The 26,648-nt window shown below is 43.4% G+C and overlaps 1 protein-coding gene across 3 annotated transcripts in view; it reads left to right on the forward strand.

Moving 5' to 3' along the window:
• The window catches only part of Myo1d (myosin ID), a 303,674-nt gene that overhangs the window by 220,563 nt on the left and 56,463 nt on the right, over nt 1-26,648 (forward strand). For all 3 annotated transcript variants that reach the window (XM_085829756.1, XM_021176177.2, XM_085829757.1), the window contains one exon: nt 8,012-8,166. In XM_085829756.1, the coding sequence (XP_085685882.1) occupies nt 8,012-8,166 (155 nt within the window). The remainder of the gene's footprint in view (nt 1-8,011; nt 8,167-26,648) is intronic.

Below are 26,648 nucleotides of genomic sequence, written 5' to 3' on the forward strand. Positions count from 1 at the left end.
AAATGAAGTAGAGAATGGGAAATTCAGGAGACAGTGTATATTTCAGCAGACAAGCAGGACCTGGAGAAATTCCATGGCCCCTTGGACTTCAGCCACACCTACATCTCTCTGGAGGGCGGACGTGCCCAAGTTCCTGTGGTCTTCTGGGATATGTGCTGAGAGGGCTGTAGCCAGCTGAGAGAAGAGGTCCTCCGCTGAGAGGACCACAGAGTAAATCACTTCCCCAACCCCCCACAAAGGGAATCGAGACACAGTGGTCTCCTCCCAGGAAGTTCTCTGTGGTCCCCGAGGGGAGAATTTGTTACTGTGACCCAGCCTATCATGTTGTTTAGTCTCTTGTCATAAAGCACTGAGCCTTTGCCTATGAGTCACATGCTTCAAACATCTGTGGCTTTTTGGAGCTCATTTTTAAAATTCTGCATTTTACAGCTGTTATTTCTAGGACGCACGGTTTTGTCTGACATGCACATGGGGGTACAATCAAGTTGAGGTGTAAGGACACAACAGAAAGGGGAATGTGAAGGAAAACAGACAAGCAAAATGACAGTTACAGTGACCCTCAGCAGACTATGACCCCTACCGGCTACAGCAACCAACAAGCTTACATTTCAAGCTACCTTCATGCACTTTTGGTGGTTGTGAGTGTTTGAACCCAGGGACTCAAGAGTGCAAGCCAAGTGCTCAGCCACTGCATGGCACACTGAGGTCAAAGGTAATCGTGGGGGAAAAGGAGAAGCTATATTCTGTTGCTATAAGAATTTAAATAGCCTCTTTTTAAGTTCACCAGCATAATCACCTTTAAAGATTAGAATTTGTTGTAGATTAGCGTAGCTCTCAGAACTCATCTGATGTTTCCTTGTGCAGTAGTAGCTAGCAAGAAACTCAGAACCAGTGAAAATGCAGAGAATACCAGTTAGTGGTGTGCTCAGCCACAGGTGGGACATCACCCCCTGCCCCGGCTGGGAACACTATAGAAGAGGAAGCGGAAAGACTGTAAGACCCAGAGGTCAAGGAGGACCAGAGCAAAGCCGTGTCTCCTAGATGAGAGAGGACTGCTGTACTCGGGAACTTATACAGCTGTGGTCAGCATTCTAGCCCAGAGGGAGGAGCACTGTGAACCCCCACCCTAACTGAAGAGTGATTTACAGAGTCTCACAGCTTCTAGGGGAAGGAGAGACAGTCTTTAAGGGTGTGTCGCCTGCTAGGTTGATGCTGTGCAGTGGATGGCCCCATACCTACGAGTATATGGTCAGCACAAATTGGACTCAGTGGATAACTTTTACAAAAAGAAAGAGGAGCTGAAGCAGAGAAGAGTAGACAGCGATCAGAAGAGAAGTGAGGGTAAAGATGATTAAAATATGTTTTATAAATTCTCAAACAACTAATACAAATATATTAAGTTAGCTTTCCCATGCGGGTGCTTATTTTTCTGTAGTAAAGATTGGACACATGGCCTTACATATGCTAAGCAAGCACTCTCCCGCCAAACTACATTCCCAGGCTTGCATTTATTTGTTTGTTTGTGGTTTTATTTTGAGACAGGGTCTACCAGGCCCTCTGAAGATCAATAATTTTTTTTTTTTAATTCTCAGTCTGGTAGTATATGCCCATGTAAATCAAGGATAGGGCAAATAGTTCACTATTACTACAGTGGACCCCTGGGTTCAACAGTAATCGTCCTGTGGCCCATAGAGTTTTTACAGTTGGGCACAGCAGCTAGAGCATCTGTAATCCAGTGCTCTGTGCACTGGAGGAGGACTGCTGCAGGTTCGAGTTTGGCTGCATGGCAGAGTGAGACTGTTTCACGCCCACCCACCTACTCTCAAGATACTGAAATCCCCAAAGTCCCCCAAAATACAGTTTTATGCAGATCTGGAGCTAAAACTGAAAAACTGGAAAAAAGCAGCCAGGAGAGTACTCTGGTGGTGTGCAGGTGTGTCTCCTGTCTCAGTGTTAGTGTCAGCATTGCCCATCTGTATGCTTGGGGATCTGTGAATGTTAATAAATGTTACATACAACACACATGCAAATTATACTGTAACTTGTACTTCAGCTTTAGAACATACCAAACATACAAAATACGCTTTTTCTGGCATTTTCAGACGTATGTATCATGTGCTTTGAGAATATTCACTCGCCACTCTCCTCTCCGTCTTCCCCTCTCCCTCCCATACTCCCCTTGTTTCCTGACTAGTCCCCTGCAATTTTCATATCATATATATCTAGATTCCACATATGGGAGAAATCTATGATTCTATATATAAGAGGAAACGTGCAACCTTTGTCTTTTTTAGTCTGCCTTACTTAGCATAATCATCTCCAGGCCTGATCACGTTTCTCAAAGAGACATAACATCCTTTTTTCTTTCTGCTAAGCAAAATTCCACTGAGTACATATGCCACCTTTTAACCCATCCGTCTGTTGATAGGAATCTGGGCTGGCTCCTCAGCTTGGCTGCTGTGGACATGAGTGTGCAACGCTCTGTTATGTTTCCTTCCTTCAGCTGTATGCCTGGAGTGCTGTTGCTGAATTATTTAGTAGCTCTCTTTTGTTTTTTTGGGGAATCTCCATGTTGATTTCTATGATAGCAATACATTTACATTCCTACCAGCGGTTAGATGCCTAATTTTTTTTTTTTAATGAGTATGGGTCTTTGCCTGCATGTAAGTCTATGCACCATATGCATGCAGTACCCTTGGAGGCCAGAAGAAGGCATTGGATGCTCTGGGACTGGAGTCACAGAGCGTTCTGAGCCGTCGTGGTCCTCTAGAAGAGCAGCCAGAGCTCTCACCTGATGAGCCACCTCTTCATCCCCTACACCTCAATTTTTAAAAATCCTGCTGAACCGTTAATTCAAGTTGTATAAGAGTGGGGTTATATTTCTAATTTTCTGTTCATTACTTCTTTTACCTGTTATTTATAAAGATAAATAAGATATAGATATCAATTCAAAATCATATTACTGAGCCGGGCATGGTGGCGCACGCCTTTAATCCCAGCACTCAGGAGGCAGAGGCAGGCAGATTTCAGAGTTCGAGGGAAGCCTGGTCTACAAAGTGAGTTCCAGGACAGCCAGGGCTATACAGAGAAACTCTTGTCTCAAAAAATCACATTACTGACTAGAGGGATGGCTCAGAGGCTAAGAATGCATACTGCTCTTCCAGAGGACCCAATTTCTGTTCCCAGCACCCCCCATAAAGTATTTTGCACCTACCTGTAACTCCAGCTCCAAGAGATTCTCTTCTGAACTCCAAAGGCACCTATGTGTATGTGTCGTGGATACACACATACACACACAATCTTTTTGGTTTGGTTATATTAAAAGATCCAGGTAGAGTTCTCCATGGTCATCCAGATCTGAGGCCTTTCATCCTTTAATTCCAAGGGGGCAAAATGTGTTTTCTCCTCTCTCTACAGCACTTTATTGCCAAAGATTATTAAGTAGTTAGGAAAAGCTAGACCAATAAAAATGATGAGCCAGTAATAAATACAAGTGAGCCCTGCCACTTGCTGTAGAAAGGGGTGTCATTTGTATACATGAGGTATTATAAAATTAAAATAATGCATATCAGAATTGTATGCTTGCCTTAAAGAATTGAAAGCTATCCAGTCTGACCTCAAGGAATGCCCCTCTAGTAAGCCAAGCATAAATCATGCAGAGAGCAGGAAGATGTGGCCTCCTAATCCACTGAGCTTTACTAATGTTTTCCTAACACAAGCTGTCCTTTCAGTTGTGAATTCAACTTGTTGATTATTTTGGATTTTTCCATTTGTACTCATGATATTCACATCAGATTGCCGGGTGTGGGGGGTACTCATAGAAGCCCATAAGAGAGAGAGAAGATGAAACATCAAATCTTGCTATCAGAATTAAGTAAAATAATCAGGATGGCTTCCACATTTCTCTGTGTAATAGAGCATTCTAAGTCATATAAGAATTATCATCCAGTCCTGATAGCACCTGTAATCCCAGCATTTGGAAGGCTCTGAGGCAGAAGAATACAGAAGAATTCCATGCCACTGGCCACAGAGGCCAGAGGAGGTTGAGCCCCAGGAAATTGAATGGGCATCTGAGATGTCATGACTGAAGTGGACTTCACAGACAGATCCCTCTCAACCCACAGCCCTCCTACTCACCATGCAGCCTCCCAGAACAGTTTGTCTGCCTCCAGAAAGAGGGACCTCATCTTTCCTTGTGTAGTGGAGCAAGCTCAGTGCTTCTGTCTGTCTCTCTTGAGAACCAGGACTAGGCACACAGTAAAACCTAAATACACACCGAGAGAACTCATTTGCACTCGCAGCAGATGCAGTGCCCCTTCTCAGAGAAAGATAGGGAAGGAGGTGGGGGTGGGGGTGGGCTCTGATGAGGAAGGAAGGGCATTCTGGGAAGTGGTCCTCTGTGTGAGCACAAGTGGGGGCCACAGCAGCCTGCTGCCTCAGCTGCTCTTGCCAGCCCCTGTAGCTAATGGCTCCTGGAAAGTGCTAGCGGTTACTGCTGTTCCCGATCTCATTTTATTAGGTTTTAATCAAGCTTTCCTGTGAAGTGCTGCATAAATTCAATTTTGGATTTCACAAATAAAGTAATCAAATGAGAGCAAGGCATCATAGGCATAAAATATTTTTCAAATGAAAATGATATTTTTAATTTAATCATCTGGGTGCAATATGTCTAAGTAGCAGAGAAATTGCTGTACTGCCTGTCTTACCCCTAGCCTCAGACAGCCCATTTGTACAAAAGTTAGCAAGTGATTTCCAATGATTTAACTGTTTTCCCTGCTCTCCATTAAACAGTGACCTGACAATCGTTAAACTGCACCACAACCAGAGCATGGTGGGATGGCTCCGTGGGGAAAGGCACTGGCCACCAAGCCTGATGCCTGAGCACTATCCCTGAGATACACACCGTGGAAGGCGAGATCCATCTCCCACCCGGTGACTTCTGACCTCCACACGTGAACTGTGTGGCCGGTGGGTGTCCACACTCATAAATAAGCAAATAAAATCTACTGAGAACTCACCTCATATGAAGGCATTTTCACAGGAGTACAATTTATGAATCTTACATTCATTTATGTGGTATTTGGGAAAGTTTCATGTGATATGGCTGGGTGTGTAGCTCTGTGGTAGAGTATTTGCTAGCATGCTGAAGGCACTGAGTTGAATCCCCAGCACAGAAAGAAAAACAAAGAAATAGGAAGAAAGAAAAAGAGAAAGAGAGAGAGAGAGGGAGAGACAGACAGACAGACAGGCAGACAGACAGACAGACAGACAGAGAAGAGAGGGAGGGAGGAAGGAAGAGAAGAGAGGGAGGGAGGGAGGGAGGGAGGGAGGAAGGAAGGAAGGAAGGAAAGAAGGAAGGAAGGAAGGAAGGAAGGAAGGAAGGAAGGAAGGAAGGAAGGAAGGAAGGAAGGAAGGAAGGAAGGAGAAAATAGAAGCAAATAGAAAAATTTAGGGCTGGTGAGATGGCTCAGTGGGTAAGAGCACCCGACTGCTCTTCCGAAGGTCCAGAGTTCAAATCCCAGCAACCACATGGTGGCTCACAACCATCCACAACGAGATCTGGCGCCCTCTTCTGGAGTGTCTGAAGACAGCTACAGTGTACTTACATGTAATAAATAAATAAATCTTAAAAAAAAAAAAATTTAAACTGGGTATGATAGGAAAAAAAAACCCGCAAGTGTGATCAATTAGTAGCCTGACTTCTGGTCTCTGGTCCCTGAGCACCTTGAACCCTGCTTTCCTCCTCTGTAAAATGGGTGGTTCTCCCTAGCCTTCCAGATCTACAACTGAGGAGTCTTCCCCTGTGCTTGGACAGTCTCCAGAACCTGACTGTACTGACTCCCCTGAGATCCAGCCCTGGTGCCAGCACATGCACTGTCCTGCAGCTGCCTGGTCCCTGCTGGTTGCTTGCTCACTGGTGGCACCAGTGGCAGTGAGAGGGTGGCACATCAGTATTGCCTGCAGTGGGAAATGCCCAAGATGAGAGATGACTCTAATGTCTGCTTTGTTGCCCAAAGTAGGATGCCTTGGGAACAAAATGGTCAGAGAGCTGTAATTTTTAATTTGAATGTAATAAAATTGGCTTTCATGCTTAAAGCTGGTATCCAGGTCTGAGAGTCTTAACCCATTGTAGTAAACACTGCCATGGTCAGGACACACAGTGGCTCCATCATATTAGAATTGTGAGTACAACTGAAATCATGTGTGTGACTGACTGCTTACACTCAACGTAACACCTTTGCTGTTTATGCTTGTTATAGACTAATCTGCACCATCAGTTTGTTCTTTCTCATGACTGAGGATTGCTTATAGCTGTCTCTTGGTTTGTTTGTCCAGCACCTGCTGATAGGCATTTGATTATATTCACTGGAGTCATCACAGGGCTACTACAAATAATCATGTATATAAATTTTGTATTAACAAAGGTTTGAGGTTTTGTCGGGGTGTGGTTATGTGTCTGTCGGTGTGTCTGTGTTTATGTCTGTATTCTGGATTTTTTTCAGGCAGGTTTGTGGTCTGTATCTCATTATGATTTTTATTTGTATCTTCTAAATTGCTAAGAACATTAACACCATTTCATGTTCACTTGCCATGCCGTTGCCTTCTTTGGTGCAGTAATTTCTTATCATTAGTTTTTGTCTAGAAGTTTGAGAGTTAACGTTTTATATTTAGACCTCTGGTCCACTTTGGATTGAGTTGTGAGGGCTGTGGCTTGAATAAACACTTGTTTCTGTTAGAAAATAGATGCCCAGCTACCCCAGGTTGTCAGATTGCCTTCCTCTGCTGAGTCACATTTGCACCTCTGTGGCCGACACACAGGTCATAGCTCTGTGGCTGTATTTCTGATCTTCATTTTCATTTCTTCACATTTACGTTGTCCTGGTGACTTCAGCTTTATAGCTATCATGAAATTCAACGACGCAAGTCTTCCGACCTTGCTTTTCTTTTTCAAAACTGCTGCGGCTGTTCTAGCTCCCTCGCCTTCCCACGTACACGGCAGAAGCAGCTTTTTGATATTTAACCAAAACATTTTGTCTGAGACTGTCTTACATCTATAAATCAGTTTATAGAAAATTGACATCCAAACAGTACTGAGTTTTCCAGTCTCTAAATGTATTTTCTCTTCATCTTTAGGGTCTTTTTTTTTCATTTGTATTGTAATTTGACTTTATCAGTATTTAATAGTTTTCAATATATAGGCCCTATACACACACTTTGTTAGATTTCTAAATATTTTAGCTTTTAAAAAGTCATTGAAGGGACAGGTATTTTATTTCTTTGGGTTTTTTTGTTTTGTTTTATTTTTGTTTCATTGTGTATTTTTCAAATATGTCATTGGATTTAGTTTGCTAATGGTTTTATATCCAAGTTCATAGCGGGCATCAGTTTATTATTTTCTTGTGCTATCTATTTTTGGTGTCAGAATGATGATTCTTAAAATGAGTTAAATATGTTCCCTTCTATTTCCTAGAAGAGATATGGAGAATTTATGGAATTTCTTTAGATGGGTGGTACAATTCACTAACGAAATCATCTGGGCCTGGAATCTCTCTTAAAATTTTTAGGAGATTTAATTTCTTCAATAGACACAGATCAATCAGGCTCTTTGGAGGAGAGAGGGATTTAGTAGCCTGTGCTTCCAAGGAATTGTTTAGTCTAAGTTGCTGAACTCAGTTGTACCTAGAGTTGTTCAAATAATCCCTTCTTCTATTCGGTGTCACTGTGGTCTGTACTGAGAGCCCCCTTGTGTTCCTAGTCCTGGCAATAATGTCTCCCCATTTCTGTCTCTTAAGCTAGAAGCTTGTCAGTTTTATTCATTTTCTGAAAGAATCATCATTTTGTTACCTTGATTTCCAAACACGTTCATTTCTTACTTTTATTGTTTTCTTTTGTCTCCTTATTCCATGAAGCTTGATAAAAGTTAAAGTCGTCACCATCGTTGCTATGGCCTGATTTAATTCATCCTTCCAGGAGATACCCTAATAGCCTTCTGTGTGTTCCCTCCTTGCAGTTGACTGGTCTGAGTGTCTCCAATGGAAAGGACCAACTTGTAGTGTTCCATACAAAAGACAACAAAGACCTCATTGTCTGCCTCTTCAGCAAACAGCCAACCCATGAGAGTCGTATTGGAGAACTTGTTGGAGTCCTGGTGAATCATTTCAAGAGGTAAAATTTTATTTTTGTAGGTAAAAGACAACTTTTAAATATACAAAATGTTTAATCATACTTATCACCGAGCTTGGTTCGGGCCGATGTGAATATATTGTTTTCCTCCACAAGGACAAATTAAAGCATCTTTTTCATAGAAGGTGAAATTAGCATCCGGCCTTATTTCAAGGCTAGGAGTGATCCTCTGCTTTTCCAGGTCCTAGCTTTGTCAACAATGAGAGATCCCTCATGGTTCTTTCGTTACTACCAATCCAAATGTCATGTAATTCAGTCCGAACAATAAAAGAAATTACTGTATTATTCTTACGGCCACTGCTTCACATTTATCCCAACATAATCAGTTAGTGTGTCTGCTGAGGCTATAAACAAATTAGAAAGCAGATTTAAGATAGTATGTGGTTTATAAAGGTTGAGGAAACTCCCAGGACAAGGAGACATTGTTATGGAAACAGTTATGACAGAAGAGAGCCTATTCCAAGAAAACTCACTCTAAAGCAGCATGGTGTCGGGGGGGGGGGGGGAGAGCACGGGGAGTTGGAGAGATGGCTCAGCACTTAAGAGTACCAGCTACTCTTCCAGAGGACCCAGGTTCAGTTCTCAGCACCAGAGGCTTTCAGCCATTTGTAATTACAGTTCCAGGGGGTCCAATACCTTGTTCTGGCCTCTGTGGGCACTACACACTTATGTGGTACAGAAATATACATGCAGGCTAGTGTTATACCCATGACCACATGCTCTACTGTCTTTACTTTTGCTGATAAATGTATATAGTGTAATGTAAGCAGTCTTGTTTTGTTTGGGACATGATCTCTGTGTTGACCAGGCAGACTTCAAACTCACAGAGCTCCATCTGCCCCTGTCTTCTGAGTACACTAGTCTTTGCTGTTAAGCCTTATATTCTAAATCAAAATGGATCTTTGCATATTTATATATCTAATAAATTATGCTTAGTGGTCATTTGGTAGACCACTCTAGAATGTATAGAATTGATAAAAAAAAAAAGTGTGTGTGTGTGTGTGTGTGTGTGTGTGTGAATAAGCCTAGTGGAGGTAGCACTCCATTAATCCCAGCACTCAAAGGCAGAAGTAAGTCTTTCTCTGAGTTCAAGGGCAACCTGATCTACAGCCTGAATTCCAGGACATAGTCAGGCTACACAGAGAAATCCTATCTCAAAATAGGATGTGTGTGATGTGGGGTGTGTGTGTGTGTGTGTGTGTGTGTGTGTGTGTGTGTGTTGTGGTGTGTGTGTGTGATGCACTTATAGGCTTTATGATGGTTCATCCATATTGTCAGCTTAACTGGACTGGGGGATGCCCAGGACTTGAGTAAAACCCTCTGTTGGGTGTCTGTGAGAGCATTCCCAGAGACAGTTAACATGTGTGGCAGTAGCTGAGAAGGAAGAGCCTGGCTCTTTGTGTGGGTGGCATCATCCAGGAGGCTGGGGCCCAGATGGATTCCCTGCATCTGGCCAACAACTGTAAAGCTAAGCTTGCAGCAGGGTTCCGAATGAAAGGTTATGACGGAAGCATCTGCAGTAAATGTCCCTAGCTCACATGAGCAAGCGTGTCTTTCTGTAAATATTTAGTCGTGGCAAAGTACGGACAGCAGAAGGAATCATAGCTTATTGTCTCTGCCTTGAAGACTTGCACTAATGAGCACAGTTGTCTTGCCCAAGGAGTTGAAGTGCTCCTGTCTCAGTCTGAGGTCTTGTTTAGTAAACTCCAGCTGGCATTAAAGGTCTTCACCCCGTGATGGAACAGCAACCCATCTGTGGCTCTCTTGTAGTGTGCAGATTGTTCCTAGGTGTGGGGCTCCTACTTCTTACGGAAGAGAGAATTTGTCATTTCTTCAAAATTTCTAGATGTAAGAAAAGAAATTTAACGAGATGCTAACACTTTTTCCCAGTTTATCCTTGTGTCTGTCTTATGAACTTGGAGATCAATTAGTAACAAGGTATTAATCTCCCTTTCCCAAAACCAGGAGAATCGGGCTTGAAATTTCAGCTTAAAGTTATAATCATCACCCTGCTACTTATTTGATGAGGAAAATAAATTTTATTTTATTTTTTTTGGCCATAGTAATTTATTGTCTGGTCTCTATCATTGGTGAGGTCATCACAGGTCACAGCAGGCTTTGCAAGCAGACTGGTGTTACATGTAATCTTAGCTGTCCTGTGTTGATGATGAAAATCCAGAAGGGAGAGGGATTGGGTTCATTACAACTCATTGTTTCCTAGATTTTCCCTAAGCACATTCTGAGAAATTTTAAAGTCAGAAGTCAGAGGGAACAGGGTTCAAAACTGCACAGCATGTCAGCCCATAAACCAGTGAGGGAAGTCTACATACCCTTAGAATACAAGGAGGGAAGTCCATTTGAAAGCTCAGCTCTACCTGTGTACTCACCAGACTGAGGAGAGAAGAGGTCCGCAGAAGAGAAAACTACTGTTTCATAGAAGGCTTCCCACTAACAGGTAACACTCCTGAGTAAGTGCAGGAGTGGGCGAAGGGAAGACACAGAGAGCAGGCTGGTAACTGCAGAGCAGAGCTGAACAGAAGTGGTCACAGGGCACACAGCAGTCATACAGACCCCAGTGACAAAGAATACATACAAGCGGAGGGAAGGGTGGCCTGTGCAGAAGACTTGACAGAGGCTGGAGGGAGACCCTAACCCAAGTTGAAACCACAGCTCAATTTAGCTGGGTAACCCCTTTCCCCTAGGGCTACTCTCCAGCAAGAGAAAATTAGCAAAGGCAGATAGAGAAGGGGGGGAAAGAAGAATAAGATTTATATATATATAAGAAGCAGGAGAGTCTGGGTGTGGTGGCACATTCCTGTCATCTTAGCCCTCACAACACGCAGACAGAGGATCAAGAGTTTGACAGAGTAGGCATACTGTCACACTTTAATCTCAGCACTCAGGAAGCAGAGGCAGGCAGGCTTCTTTGAGTTCAAAGGCCTGCCTGCTGAACATGGTGAGTTCCTGACCAGCCAGAGCTATACAAAGACCCTGTCTCAAGGAAAAAAAAAAAAGGAAGAAACAATAAAAGAGAGAGAGAGTCAAGATGGAGTGACAGGGATTAGACCTCTATAACCCTCACTTAAACAACAACAGAAATAAATATGGAAAAGATGTTTACAAGGCCTAGGACATCAGGCAAGGTCAGACAGTGCTTGCTGAAAGGTGAAAACAAGGCAAGTCCTGGGCAAAGCCACCAGGCCATGCTGTAGAACACAGGACTCTCCCTGAGGCTCTGGGTAGCCTGAGGAGACTAGGCCAGCAAGTCTGAAGATGAAAGTGCCAAAGAGAAGATGCAAGGTCTCTTAAGACCCCCTTAGGCACTCCCAACGAGCTAACAAGTGTGTGATGAGGGGACCTCACAGCTAGGGAATGGCACCCAGAGAGTGACAGGCAGGCTAGGTACCCCACAGTCACAGGCCTTTGTGTCAGGAGACCTTGCCTCAGGAAGAGAAGTACTAATTGGCCCGATGAACAGTGCTTCTGTAGCAGCTACTGTCTGGTAAATCTTCAAAGCTAAGCCCACCTGCTTCCGTAGAAAATATCCTGGGGCAGATCTCATTGTTATTTATAAGAACACAAAAATTTTCACAACCAGTAAGATAGAATTCATGTTTGACATCCAAAGATTACCAGGTATACAAATGGCAAGAATACACAACTCACAATTTCAGACATTTATGAGTTAACTTGAGACAGAAGACAAGGGCCACGTCAATTCAATCCATTGCTCTTCATCACCATCTTCTTGGGGGAGCTTAAGCCATCCAGTTGCTGGCACTTCCCTCCGTGGAGTCCCACACTAACCACAGCTCAGGAAATAAGCCCTTTTCTTTCACCTCACCCTGAACCTGTTATTCCTGTCCCTCCCCTTCTCTCCCCTCCCCAAGCATGCGCTCGTGTGTTTCATGTGACCTAAAGCACCTGAAGGCAGTGAGGGAGCCTGGGGGGTCCGTGGGCTACCGTGGGCTAAGCACGTGATTTCCCACGGCGCTACACCCCCTTCCCAGAAGATAGACTTTAATAAAGTGTTTTCTGAAAGGTAACCCTCAGATTCTTCAGGGCTAAGGATGGAGTTCGGGGTGAGGGAAATGCCCAGAAGCACAGCACATCAGACTCAATCCCCAGTATACACACATGCACCAAAAGATATTCAACTCATGGATAAACCATTAGAACAGATGCCACCCAGAAACATCAGACAGAACCATGCCAGCTAGAGTCCACAGATGAGAAATCTCTAAAGTTAGATGTGTTTGGGATATGCCAGTGAAGCCATCAGGTTTGCCTCCTGCAGGACTTCTCAGTGCCTTTCTTTTCACACAAGAGCCAGTAGGACAGCAAGAGCACTCTGTTGATGCAAAGCCATTTCTGAAGTAGGAGGGAGGGCAAGGCACAGTTGGAATGGTATGTGTGGCTAGCCATGTGTGTGGACACAGATATCTCCTTATAGAGACAAACTCCACGTCTAGGTTAGAATGCACACTGGGAGCTGGACATTGCCTCATGTCTATTACCCTAGCATGTGGGCACTCCTCCTCCCCCCAAATATCTGTATTATAGTAGGAACACTCTTTGTTGCAGCGTCTTTACTTAGGGTGATTTGCTCCGTGTATCTTGATGCACCTTGCCTTTTTTCCTACTAATCCAACATGTACAGCTGCAGGTATAAGTAGACATATACACATGTAGCTATCCCAAAAGCTATGCAGGAAACAGGCTCAGCCTCTGGAGAAGGAACACCTCAACTCTGGGAGAAAGATGGCACTGAGACTGCTTGTTCACTGCCAGCCTTTGACAATGAATATGCTCCCATACTTTTTTCAGTTAATAGATGGCAGCCTGGTTTTAGCATTTTATAGATGGTTCTGAATTCCTTCATATGCTCCTTTTCCTGATTAGAGAAGTAGAACAAAAGAGCTGTCTCGGCAAGTGATGTGCTTTATGATATTTCTGTATCTTGATCCTCCTGCTGTTCCTGCTGTTCCCAATCTCCCCCGTAACAGGGACACAGGGAAGCTGAGCTTTCTGAGGCTGTGGAGGCAAGGTCAGCCACACCAGTCTGCTCACAGGCAGTAGACACAGTGGACCTGCCTCTTAGTGTGCATTTCACTCGGCATGACTACCTGCCAGTAGTGAGGATTCTGCCCATCAGTAAACAGATGGTGTCATGTTGGCCCTTCCTAACAAAGAAGTCACCAAAAACCTGCAATATTAAGCTGTCAAAGGACCCATCTGCCCTAAGCAGCTGTCCAGGCATTTGCCTGTCTGGATGCTGGAAACCTCAGTAGAGCCCCAGTCTCAGACATGGAAATTTCCTTTTTCCTGTTCTGTGTCTACGGTGAAAGCAGAAGTTAGTGCCATCTGCTGCCTTGCTTCTTAGAAGCCGTAACTATATCTGTTTCAGTAAAGGTAAAGGGGCACTGTTGCTGAATAGCTGAACACTTGACCTGCTTCTCAGATGGAGCATACTCGCTCCCTGTCTGTCTGTCTGTCTGTCTCTGTCTCTCTCTCCCTGTCTCTCTCTCTCTCTCTCTCTCTCTCTCTCTCTCTGTCTCTGTCTCTGTCTCTGTCTCTCTCTCTGCCTTTCCTTTCACTCTCCATCAAACTGTTAGGTAGGCTGTCCCTTCCCAGGGAGGACACAGAGAGTGGCACGGAGAGAAGCACCTCCTGACCATGGTGGGAGAAACAGAAAATGTCACATCCCAGCGACCTCAGCTCCTGACTGTCATTCCTCTCCCACCCCATCCCAACCCCTTCCAGATATTCCCTGTACCTCCCCACTCCTTGGGAAACGTTTTCGTGATCTGTAGCAGGCATTTCTAGACTGCTTCCCCCAAATAGCTGGATACCCAGCAATGTAATTTATATTCCAACTAAAAATCTACAAGCAAAATTAACACAGTTGAGACTAACCAGATTGACAGCCATAGAGGATTTGTTCTTTCTTTGTTCTCTCAAGAAAGGGTCTCACTATATACCTCTGCCATGGAACTCATTATGTAAACCAAGCTAGCCTCAAACTGCCTCCCAAGTGCTGGGATTCAAGGCATGCGCACTATGCCTAGCTTTTTCATTAATTTTGACCCATCTCAGTGGAGTATATAAGTACTTCCTCCCACCTCCAGGGTCTTGCCATATAGCCCAAGTTGGCCTCCAATTTACTGTCTTTGTCCTGTGTCACCCTCTCGAGTGTTTAGACTGCAGGAACCTGTCACCATGGTCATCTTGGGCTATTTAGAATTAGTGAAGTAGTACGGTTTAAAAGTGAGTGGTCATGGGTCACATTCCTTTGCTGCAGTAGAGATCCATATGGAAACAGGGAAGGAGGGACACTTTCCTCAGTGTATAGATTGGAAATTCTACTCAAACACTGACCCAGTGGCAGAGATGGCCTTCCCTTGTGGTCCTGTCACCCTGTAGGCCTTCCCCGGCTGCCCTACAGGGAGCCAGGCTTCTATTTGCATCCGACCCGACAAGCCTCTCCTGTGAGTGCTTACTGCAGTACAATGGCTGACATATGAGTCCACGGGACAGAGGCTTTGTTTCCGCTCTTCACAGCAGTCCTCATGTGGTAAGCAGTGCTGGGCACGCGGAAGGGTCTCTGTAATACTAGTTGAAAGCTGTTAAGCAGTTAGCTGCCATGAATGAGGGCCAGCTGGCACTAGGGTGCCTCTGGCCCTTCCTCACAGACATTTGTACCTTGCCTGCCAGAAAATGTGAAAGACAGGAAGAATCCCTTTACAGCGCCCTGCCCTTATGAGCACCTCCTTCCCTGCACTGTTCATAGTATAGCTCTAAGTCATGCAATGTATTCAGAGACCAAGTGATTAGGTATTTCAAGATATAAAGTCAGCAACTAAAAAGTTTATGCGCTGGAAGAGCCGCGGGTATGTGATGTGCTGAGGGCTGCAGCTTCTCCTTCACTCTTCCTTAACAACTAAACAACTAGACATAATTTCAGACTCTCCTTGTCAGTGAGCTGTCGAGGAGGCAGGATGCAGAGTCCTGCTCACATCAGCAGTTCCTTAATAAGTAAAAGACTTTGAAACCACACTGGCAGCTGTGCACATGAGCCGGCTCCCAGCTTAAAAGCTGAGCTGGGGATTCTAACTACAAACAGGTGGACTGGAAGAGGAGCCCAGAAGCCTCCACGTGCCCCCTTTCATGTGAGGACCCCAAGGCTGAAAGATGTCTTCTTTGCCATGGGGCCTATAAGGACAGATACGAACAGCAGGAAAGATACACATAAGAGCTAAAAGAAAAGCCTACTTCTGAAAGAATTATAACAGGAAATCTATATTATAGAAGCTCTCTGCTTCAAAAAGTATAGGACATATGGAGATGAATGAAAGCACTGACTGAGAAACAGCTAAAAATATTCAGGTAGCCAAGTCAAGCCAAAGATTTTAAAGCTGTTAGGTCAGTGTTAAAGAGTGAAAACAGCAGTCGATGTCACAGAAAATAGATTTGAAGAATAATGATAAGGCAGCATATAGATGAGAATGGTGATTTATGCTTTTTAACTATATGGTATGTGGGGTGAGAGGGAACACTTACACAAGAGACCAGATGCCCCTGGAGCTGGAGTTATAGGTGATCTGTACCACCTGACATGAGTGTTAGGAACAGACCTTGAGTCCCTGCAAAAGTAGCAAGTGTTTTTAACCTCTGAGCCATCTCTCCAGACCCAAGAACGATGATTTAGAAAGCATCAGAGAGGACCTAGAACAAAGGTCTTACATTCAAATGGCAGGTGTGCTTGAAAAGGACGCTGTGGAGCAAAAGTGATTGTGGATTCTCAAAGATCTACCTATATGTATTTAATTTTAACCTCTCTAAAATTTAGATGGGACTTATAATTGATAGGTTGCCATAGCTACAACAGGCAATTATATGAAGGAAGATGCATCTTGCAGGATGGTGTTTTATACTCTGTAAAACATGTTCATTTAAAGCTTTAAGAAGAAAATTTCTCTATACTCCAGGTATTTTATGTGGAGAGCTAGTGAATGGCTGTGTGTTACCATAATGGCTTTGAATTTAAGGATATCCTCCCTCCATCTCTCTCTCTCTCTCTCTCTCTCTCTCTCTCTCTCTCTCTCTCTCTCTCTCTCTCTCTCTGTGTGTGTGTGTGTGTGTGTGTGTGTGTGTGTGTGTGTGTGTGTGTTTGTCTGTGTCTGTGTGTGTCTGTGTGTATCTGTGTGTCAGTGTGCACAAATAGGAATGTGGACAATTCCCTTATGGGAGACAAAAAATAAGATTGCCTTTCCAGCAGCAGTAAATATCTCAACCCCCTGGAGCAATATCTTCAGTCTTTTGAGAGGTAAAAGTTAGGACTCAAAAATTATATGCCCAACCAAGCTGTCATTTGTGTTTAGCAGTCAAACACCTCAGGAAGTGTATCTGCTCCTGGCATTCGTTGGCAGAGGGACAACTATGATTAGAAATTCAAAGCCTGTCACAACCTCCATCTTTTATCTTCTGTTTACCATCTTTACTGTCCCCAAGTGGCTCCTTCTGTATGACTGGAGATGTCTGCAAATAATTCTCAGGGAAAGTAAGGGCATAATCTGAGGTCTGTTGTCCCAAAATCCCAGTTCCCAGCAGCCAGAGCAATGAGATTGTCATAGTGTGGGTATCCAGTGGCAGTCACTTCGAACAGAGAAATGGGTGTTTTTTATCATAGTCTTCAATACAGAGAGGATCAGGTTTGGGAGAGGATGAGGTATATCCAGGTAGGAGTGCTCAGAAGTGAAGTATGTGAAGCTGGTCCTGTCCACAAAGAGCAGAAGTGGACTGGAGAGGTGGCTTACTCGATAAAGTGCCTGCTCTGCAAGCTTAAGAACCTGACTTCTGACCCCTCTCAAAGCCAGCTACTGAGGCACGTGCTGGCGACAGAGATGGGCACGTCGTGCTGCCAGCTAGCAAGCTCCAGATTCATTGGGAGGTCCTGTCTCGGAAAATGAGATGGAAAACAACACAAGAAAAACCTGACTGACATCAACCTCTAATGTGCACATGGTCCTCCAAAGTGTGCACATGCAGACAAGCAGACCTGCACACACATGTACACACACACACACACACTCCACACAAACACACACAGAGTAAAAATGATCCTAGTCAGGAAAGATAGTATAGCTTTTTTAAAATTTGTGAATATGGGGGCTGGTGAAATGGCTCAGAGGTTAAGAGCACTGGCTGCTCTTCCAGAGGTCCTGAGTTCAATTCCCAGCAATCACATGATGGCTTATAACCATCTATAATGAGATCTGGTGACCTTTTCTGGCCTGCAGGCATAACACTGTATATATAATAAATAAATAAAATCTTTTTTAAAAATTGTGAGTGCATTAGAGCTATATGAGAGTCCATTAAGACTTTACATGGTTAAGTAGACTATGATATTTCCATGCAGTTAAACAGCATGCATCCATTATGAGGAAGCAGTGATGAGCTTCCTCTTTGTGTCAGGCTCCCTAGAGTCCTTTGCATTGACATTGTTGAGAATATTTGCTCATTGGGCAAGGTGCAGGGTCCATCCAAGGCTTCTAAAGCAATACAGGAATCCAAATCTCTACACACAACAAAGTTTATGAGGCTTCATAGCTGATAGGAATGGATCAGGCTGAGCACATCAGATTTTAACATGGCTGATTTGCTGAATTGAGACCACAAAATTGGTTGTTTGGGATTTGTTTCCATCATCTTGTTTTATTGGGTTGGGTTGGGTTGGTTTTGAGATAAGATCTTTCTGCATAGTCCTAGCTATGCTAGAACTTGGTGTGTAAACTAGTCTGGCCTCAAACTCACAGAGATCCTCCTGCCTCTGCCTCCTGAAAGCTGAGGTTAAAGGTGTGTGCCACCACACACAGCCAAAAGTAGATTTTTAAAAAGTAAAACCACTAAATCTTCAGATTTTAAAAGTTATTTTCAAGTAAAATGCAAAGTAAACATCCCCTAATCTGCTGTAAAGAAAGGCCAGGATAAGGGGAGGGTTTGGAGGGAAAGGGGGGTAGAGGGTAATGGGGATTAGAAATGCTACTAGATAGAGGAATCCCACAGCCCAGCCCTGTCTGTAACATCTGCTTGTCACAACGTTGCAGGGCCCACCCAAGGCTGCTAAACACCACCAGGAGATGTCAGTCCTCATAAGCAAGAAGTTTGCAGTGGGGCCCCACCTGCCCCTTCCCAGATAGGAAACCCCATGTACAAATAGCAGGCCTCTACATAACAAACTCAAGCTATTTATACATATGCTCAGAGCCATCTGTGGAAACAAGAGCACAGAGAGAAATTTTAAAGGTTTTCTGTGTGACTAAGCCAGGGCCCAAATCAAACAGTAATGAGTGCTGTCTCCTGTGAACACTGCGCCTGCTCTTCTCACCCTCTGTGCTGGGCCTATAGACCCTGAGCCTCCTGCTTCTGAAATAGAGCTCCCTCTAGGGTGCAGGGTACACAAGCTTCCTCCTTTGTACCTGCCTTTATGATGGAGGCTTTCTAAGGGCATTTTTGTGCAGATCAAAGCTATTTATTTGCTTTGTGACGTGTCCATCATTCTCTTTCATGTGGAAAGAATAAATCCCAAAGTGCATCCTTTCAGTCTCTCCGCAGGTAGATAATGTACATTTAAAATAGTCATATTAGTTTTTGAAAGGCCATAACACTGAACTTTTCAAAGTAGGTCAAAATGGAGCTACTGAGGTATTCCCAAATTCACCGGATAATTAGTGGATAGCACCGTGGTTCGTGCTGTTTGGCGTTTTCCTAACATGAATGTCAGCTATAACTCTAATGGGATTTTAAAAAGCTTTCCTTAATGTGTTTATCTCAGGTCCTGTGAGCTATGTTGGGATCAGGATCTTATATAACCGTAACACACTTAACCTAGTGGTTTATCTGCAGCAAACACTGTTCTATTTCATGCCATTACTCAGCAGGCATTTACAGGACACACACTAGACATTGGGTTGTGAGTGGGTATGGGGGCCATAAAGACAAACTACTCAAGTCAAACAACTTCAGGGAAGTGGCCAGCTGCAGGCACGGTGGAGCAGGATTCCCCCAGAGAAGAGAGCAGAAAGAGAAATCTTGATGGAGGGCAATGTCCTCCATCAGCACAGAGGGAGAAACTGGAGATTGCAAGGAATCAAAGGAAGACTGGAAGAAATGAGCCAGAGCCTACAAACTCCTATAAGTATGCATTTGAACTTTCTCATATAAATGCTGTGGAGTCAATAAGTATAACAGCATAAAACTGGAGGCTGGAGAGATGTATTAGCAGTTAAGGGCATTTGTTGCTCTTTCAGAGGACCTAGGTTCAATTCCTAGCACCAACAAGGTAGCTAACAACAATCTGTAGCTCAACTAAGAGATCACACTCTCCTCTAGCCTCTGCAGTCACTACACACATGTGGTACACAGGCATACATGCAGACAAAGCACCCATACACATAAAGTAAAAATAAGCACATCTTTAATTCATACACACATATATATGTATGTATATATACATATACATACATGCATATACATTGGAGATACATAGAGATAGAGATATCTCCAATGAGACCAAGCCTAATGACATAGACATTTCCCCAATGCACTGCTTGAGAATCAAATTGCTGTCCACTTAAGGAGAGTGGGAACTTAGAGAACATGTGTGTGGGGTGAGGGTGTGTGTGTGTGACTCTCACAAATCAAAAAAGGAATCACTCCACAAAACACTAGCATGGGTAGAGGTTAGAAAGACAGATGAACTCTCAGTATTAAAACACAGTGATAATAGTGTGATAAAATACTTTCTCCTTTCTACCTTGTCTTAGTTGGGATTTTAATGCTGTGCAGGGACACCACTAACATAGCAGCTCTTATAAAGGCAAACATTTAATTGGGGCTGCCTTACAGGTTCAGAGGTTTAATCCATTATCATCATGGTGGGAAGCATGGCATCGTGCATGCAAACTTGGTGCTGAAGAGGTAGCTGAAAGTTCTACATCTTGATCCAAAGGCAGCCAGGAAGAGATTCTGATTCCACACTGGCTGAAGCTTCAGCATAGGATACCTCAAAGCCTACCAACACAATTCTTCCAGCAAGGCCACACTTACACCAATAAGGCCACACCTCCTAATAGTGGCCAAGCACTGAATCACATGAATCTATGGGGTCCATGGCTCCCTCCTGTGCGTAAGCTGGCAGAACTAGAGCTATGGCTGAGTGTACTTCCAAAGGTGCAGAACTACTCTCAATGAGAGGGACCAACACCCAGTCCACAGGCAGAAACCAGAAGTGGACCAGGACCTGACTCCCTGAGCCCAAGTCAGCATGCAAGGCAGAAAGTGTGGAAGAGGGGGAAACCGTATTGCAATCTCAGAGTAGATGCTGTGATGATTTAAGAACTTATACAATCAGAAGTGGGGCTATTTGTCAAAAACACAGTTCACCAATGTGCATTGCATATGGTCTGTATACTTAAAAATTTAACTTAATGGGTTAAAGTCATACATATTTTTCCCTTAATAGCATTTAAAGAATGTTCAAGTTAGAGAAAACTAAGGCTTTTTAGTTAATTTAGTCTTTGAAGGATTTATAGCAGGAAAGTATATCATGTTCCGACTGGTGTCTGTCGTTTATGTAGAATGGTCAGGGAAGGACATCCTTCTCTGAGATGGTGTGATATCTGTGAGATGAATCTGTGGGTCCTTCTGTGAGATGGCACCTTGAGAGGTGTCATGCACTCAAGGCAAAGAAGTCCACATAGCTATTTCCAAAGAGCAGTGCTAGGCCCTGGGGTATGGTTTCCAAAAGTGTTGACCTAATTCTAGGTCATACAGATCCCCAGCCTAGAAATGGCCACTTTATGCTTTCCAACCCAGACTTGAAACTATAAAACAGCTGGAAAAGTCCATAGGTCTTCACTTTCACTATGGAAATGTTAGTCCAACTGAATTTTAAGATCTTTTAGTCATTACCTCTTAATATTTAGTATTTATCAAATTTGCCTGATAAGTACTTCATCTAACTTACCAAATTTACCTATTTACCAAAAGAAAATATCTTTTGACAGGTTTGCAACTATTTAATTTTGTAAAGTGACAGTTAATGACTTTGGGATTTATTTATTTATTTATTTATTTATTTGGTTTTCTAGATAGGCTTTCTCCTTGATGTCTTAGAACTTGTTTTGTAGATCATGTTGTCCCTGAATTCAGAGACCCTTGCCTCTTCCTTCCCAAGTTCTGGGATTAAAGGCATGCACCACTACACCCAGCTGGGAGATTCTACAGAGTTCTAAGAGACCAATTTTCATTTATTCTCTCTCCTTTTTAAAAAAGATTTATTTGTTTGTTTTATGTATATGACTATACTGTAGCTAACTCTCTTCAGGCACACCAGAAGAGGGCATGGGACCCGATTACAGATGATTGTGAGTCACCATGTGATTGCTGGGAATTGAACTCGGGACCTCTGGAAGAACAGTCAGTGCTCTTAACCACTGAGCCATCTCTCCAGCCCTTTCATTTATTCTCTTAATAATAGTTTAAAACAGCCTATTCCAGGCTGTGATGCTCCACTGGGAGTAGCCAAAACTAGGAGATAAGGAGAGAAAGAGAAGAGTCTGCTTACTAGCTGCTAAGTACACTCAGGGCAATAGGGGCTGGAGGGCAGCAGGAGCAAGAGATGAGGAGGAAAAAATGAGCTGAATGTGATGATCAAGGTTCTGAAGGCCCCGGAGCACAGTATTCAGAGCACAGCTCAGAGAGTGCACACGACAAAAAAAACACTTTGATAAGTATGCAAATTTGGTAAATTTGGCAAACTTATCATTCAACAGATTGAAACTTTGATGAATTTGCCATTTGATCCAAGAAAATCCTAAGGTAATGAGTCTTGGGAAAATAAATAACGAAAATGGAGGAGCAGTGTTGCTTGTAGAGTGGGCGTGAGAAGACATCACCTCAGGGCCAAGGGTGTCATATAAAGGTATCGTCTTACACATGGAGAGAGAAGTCTGGAGCTGAACCTATGCACTAAGGGGATATGTAAAGCCCAGCGAGGGAAACAAGGACAGCTGGGTGCTTTGTTAGTTCAGACATCCAGGCCAGCTAACTCATATCCAGAGAACACGGGGAGGCATGTCCAACTGGGCCTCCACCTTCCAGAAGCTGACCAGCAGTGTGAAAGGAGCAGCTGAAGATGTCCCTGTTTGGCTAGTATGAACTAAGATCCCAAAATGACAAGTACATCAGCTGGACATGGTACCACATACTTGTGACCCTAGTACTTAGAAGGCTGAGACAGGAGCATCATGGGTTAGAGGCCAGGCTATAATACATAACAAGGGTCAGGCCATTTTGATCTATGCAGCAAGACCCCGTCTGTAGAGTGGGGTGTGCACATCAGCGACGGAACACTTGCCTGGCATGCCCAAAGCCCTGTGTCTCCACTCCAAGTACCATTTTTTAAAATTACATTGTTGAACCTAATATAAAATTTCCACAGATTTCTAAAATAGCTCTAAGAAGTTTTAGAGGGAGGAAAGCTATAAAAGTCAGCATACGGCCGGGCGTGGTGGCGCACGCCTTTAATCCCAGCACTCGGGAGGCAGAGGCAGGCGGATTTCTGAGTTCGAGGCCAGCCTGGTCTACAAAGTGAGTTCCAGGACAGCCAGGACTATACAGAGAAACCCTGTCTCGAAAAAACCAAAAAAAAAAAAAAAAAAAAAGTCAGCATACGTGTAGTGATAATTAATTAGGAAAGGCCCATATGACAGTCTTCAGAAACTTCGACAAAGTACTACTCACTGAATTTGCCAAGGACACAGCCCCGGAAGAATGGCTTTCATTGTGGACGGCAGAATCAGGATGCAGAACATCTTGTCAGGCTAGAATCATTAAAAAACAACAACAACAAAACCTGCAAGGTAAATATGAAGTTCTGCCTTTAGGCTTAGCATGTCTTGTGCACGTGTGGAATAAGAGCCCCTGGGCCATGTGTGTCCCTGAGACTCGACTGCCTGTGATTCTGAGTCACACAGCTTTGGATACAGATAGGAACCACTAGAGACAAGCGCATAAGATGGTTCCTTGAGATGAACTTTTCTCACTGAGTTCTCACAGGACTGTGGTACAGACAGTAATACTGGCTTAGTTTTCCCCAGGTGCTGTGCACTCTTGGCCTCATCCTGCAGGTCCCAGGCTTTTCTATGAAAGATAACCATGATCCTTTGCTTCTCTTGGACACATTATTATTCCAGCTTCCCTTTCTACAAAAGAAATTACAAGAAAAATATTTTTGCATATGATTATTTTAAATTTATGTATTTTATGTGTATGAGTGTCTTGCTTGCTTGCATGTATTTCCATATGCCATGTATATACCTGGTGCCCTCAGAGGTTAGAAGAGGGCATCAGAACCCCTGGAATGTGAATGATAGACAGTTGTTATCATTCATGTGGGTGCTGGGAATCAAACATAGGTCCTCTTGAACATCAGCCAGCCCTCCTAACAACTAAGCCATCTCTTCAACCCTACATGTATTTAATAGTCCTTACTTTGAGTCTTCTTTTAAGCTTAAGTCCAAACAAAGGAATGTCAATTTTTCTATAATTGTCACGCATTTTGTAATCATAGGAAAATTATTCAAATGTTATGAGATTATTTTAGGTCTAATCACTTCTTCCAAAAACAAAGCAACTAATTAATCAGGAAATTCACACAGTTTTCTTAGTGGAAAAAAAAATCAGCTTGATTCCTGGTAAGACAGAATCATTGCATTCAAAGTACCAAATATAAAGACAGGGCAGTCCTCATTTGAGAGGTGCCAGTGCCCAGCACGCTAAGACAGTGACAGACCCTGTCTCAAAAAATAAAGGAAGCTGGGCTGCAGATGGCTCCTTGGAGAAAGCCACGCAACCATGAGGACCAGAGTTCAAATACCCAGGCCCCTCAGTGAAAGGGGCAGGAATATCGGAAGATGACGCAGCAGGTAAAGGCACTTCCAATCAAGTCTACATTCAATCTGTAGGAGCCACATGGTGGAATAGACTTCTGTAAGTCAGCCATAGCTGGGCCACACCCTCATACATACATACAACATAAATAAGTAAATATCAAGAAAAAATTTAAGATGGATACAGTAGTGCTAATCTCTAATCCCAGTACACGTACACCCCAGCTGGGAGGCAGAGACAGGAGAAAACCTGGAAGCTATTGAACCTGGTGTATGCAACAGTAAGCAAGAGACTGTCCAAAAGTGGAGGACAGGGACCTGTACTGAGGGTGCCCACACCAACATACACATGAATATGCATACCCCCTAAATCCACATCATTCACACACATTAAAGAGAAAGAGAAAGAGAAGGAGCCAGAGCAGTAGTTCTCAACCTTCCCAATGCTGCAGTCCTTTAATGCAGTTCCTCATGCTGCATTGACCCCAATCATATAATTATTTTTATTGTTTCATCATAACCATAATTTTGCTATCGTTGTGAGTCATAGGCAACCCCTGAGAAAGGGTTGTTCGATGCATTCCCAAAAGGTATTGAGACCCAAAGATTGGGAACCACTGAGCGGGAGAGATGGTTAAGAGCACTTTAACACTCTTTTTATTTTTTAAGATTTATTATATTTATATGAGTACACTGTAGCTGTCTTCAGATGTCCCAGAAGAGGGCATTGGATCCCATTACAGATGGTTGTGAGCCACCATGTGGTTGCTGGGATTTGAACTCAGGACCTCTTAACCACTGGGCATCTCTCCAGTTCCATTTACCACTCTTAAAGAAAACCAGAGTTCAGTTCCCAGAACCCATACTGGACATCTCACAACCACCTCTAACCCCAACTTTAGGGGATCAAACACCCTATTGTGGCCTCCTTAGGCACCTATGCACATGTGCACATACCCATACACAGACACATAATTAAAAATAAAGTAAATTAAAAAAAACTAAAGAACATTTTTAAACAAAAGACAAATGATATACTGTAGATACTATTAGATACTCTATTAGTTCTTAATATGCCCTGGCCAGCCCCGCAATAATCAACACTGAGTCCTATTGATTTCTTTAATCAGTTTTAGCCCAATTACTGGGTGATTACCCCTAATGTATTTTTCCACACTAGACTGCCTATCTTCCCAGGTGCACTCCCCAAGTTACCTGCTGTTTGAGTCTCAACAGGGCTGTCTTGCTCCATCAGTCTGTCCTCAGGGGCCATGTACTCCTGGTCCATCCTATTTAATGGAAGCCTCCTGCTCTCTCCATCTTTCTCCTCTCCCTCTTCCTCTCCCTCTCTCCCTCTCTCTCTCTCTCTCTCTCTCTCCCCATCCCCCCCCCCGAGTTGTATAGTTTAGAACCTTGGAGTTTATTATATGGCTTCAATAAATAAGTATATTATATGCTTCATATAAAAATAAATAATAAATAAAATATAACAAATAAGTATATTATATGCTTCAATAAAGCCATAAATAAAAGCTGCTGGGATCTGGGATTCGGGGAGGAATGTCCAGGTGAGACGGGACAATGCATTGTGGGAAGAAGAAAATAGTGTGACAAAATCAGAGAAGGTATTTGGGGATAGTCTGACTGTGTTCTGAAAGCAGTGGGTCATCCTTGAGGGCAAGATCAGAGGTTACAGGAAGGAATGTGGCCAAAAATGTCAGAGATGTCTAGGCTTAACCACAAAGCCAAGGAGCTTCAAGGCACGTAGATGAACTTGAGTTCATGCCAGAATGGAAGTCAGCAAAGAGAGAAGGCATGATAAAAGGAGAAACCAAGATAGAATGTAAGCAACAACGAGAGATGATCAGAAAGGGAACTCAGAAGAAAAGGAAAATATATCCAACAGAGAGAGGGGAGAAGGAGAGAGAGAGAGAGAGAGAGAGAGAGAGAGAGAGAGAGAGAGAAGAGAGAGAGAGAGAGGAGAAGAGAAGAGAAGAGAAGAGAAGAGAAGAGAAGAGAAGAGAAGAGAAGAAGAGAAGTAGTGCTACTCTATTGGTAAAAATAAGAAAAAAGAAGAAAGAAAAGGAAGGGAGAATAGGTATCAGCCTCTTTCTGAATTCTGTGATGCAGACTCACAAGTGTAATTTTTATATTGTGCAAATTCACGAAAATCAGCTCTAGGTGTGTGATCTGTAGGCGAGAAGCTGCAAATGAGGTGGGAGAAGTGTTCTAAATGTGGCAGCTGATGCTAAGTCCCAGATAAGAAGGTCCCGTGCCATGTTAGGTGGAGACAGTCCTCTGTAGCTGAGTGGTGGAGAATCCTGATAAGAGACAGTACCATTTTCAAACCCTATTATACATGTGGGGATGCTTGACAGCCACACTTTCTGTGTGGCCCTGATTTGGTTGCAAGTTAATGGAGCTCTTATGGATTTTTAAAGGGAAATCACCAAATACCCTACTTTTTAAGTTTCCAAAGCCATATCCTATTATCCTTTTATTTACAGT

The sequence above is a fragment of the Mus caroli genome, unplaced genomic scaffold (genome assembly GCF_978045245.1).
Source record: "Mus caroli unplaced genomic scaffold, Mus_caroli_1 scaffold_13, whole genome shotgun sequence".
NCBI classification, from domain to species: domain Eukaryota; kingdom Metazoa; phylum Chordata; class Mammalia; order Rodentia; family Muridae; genus Mus; species Mus caroli.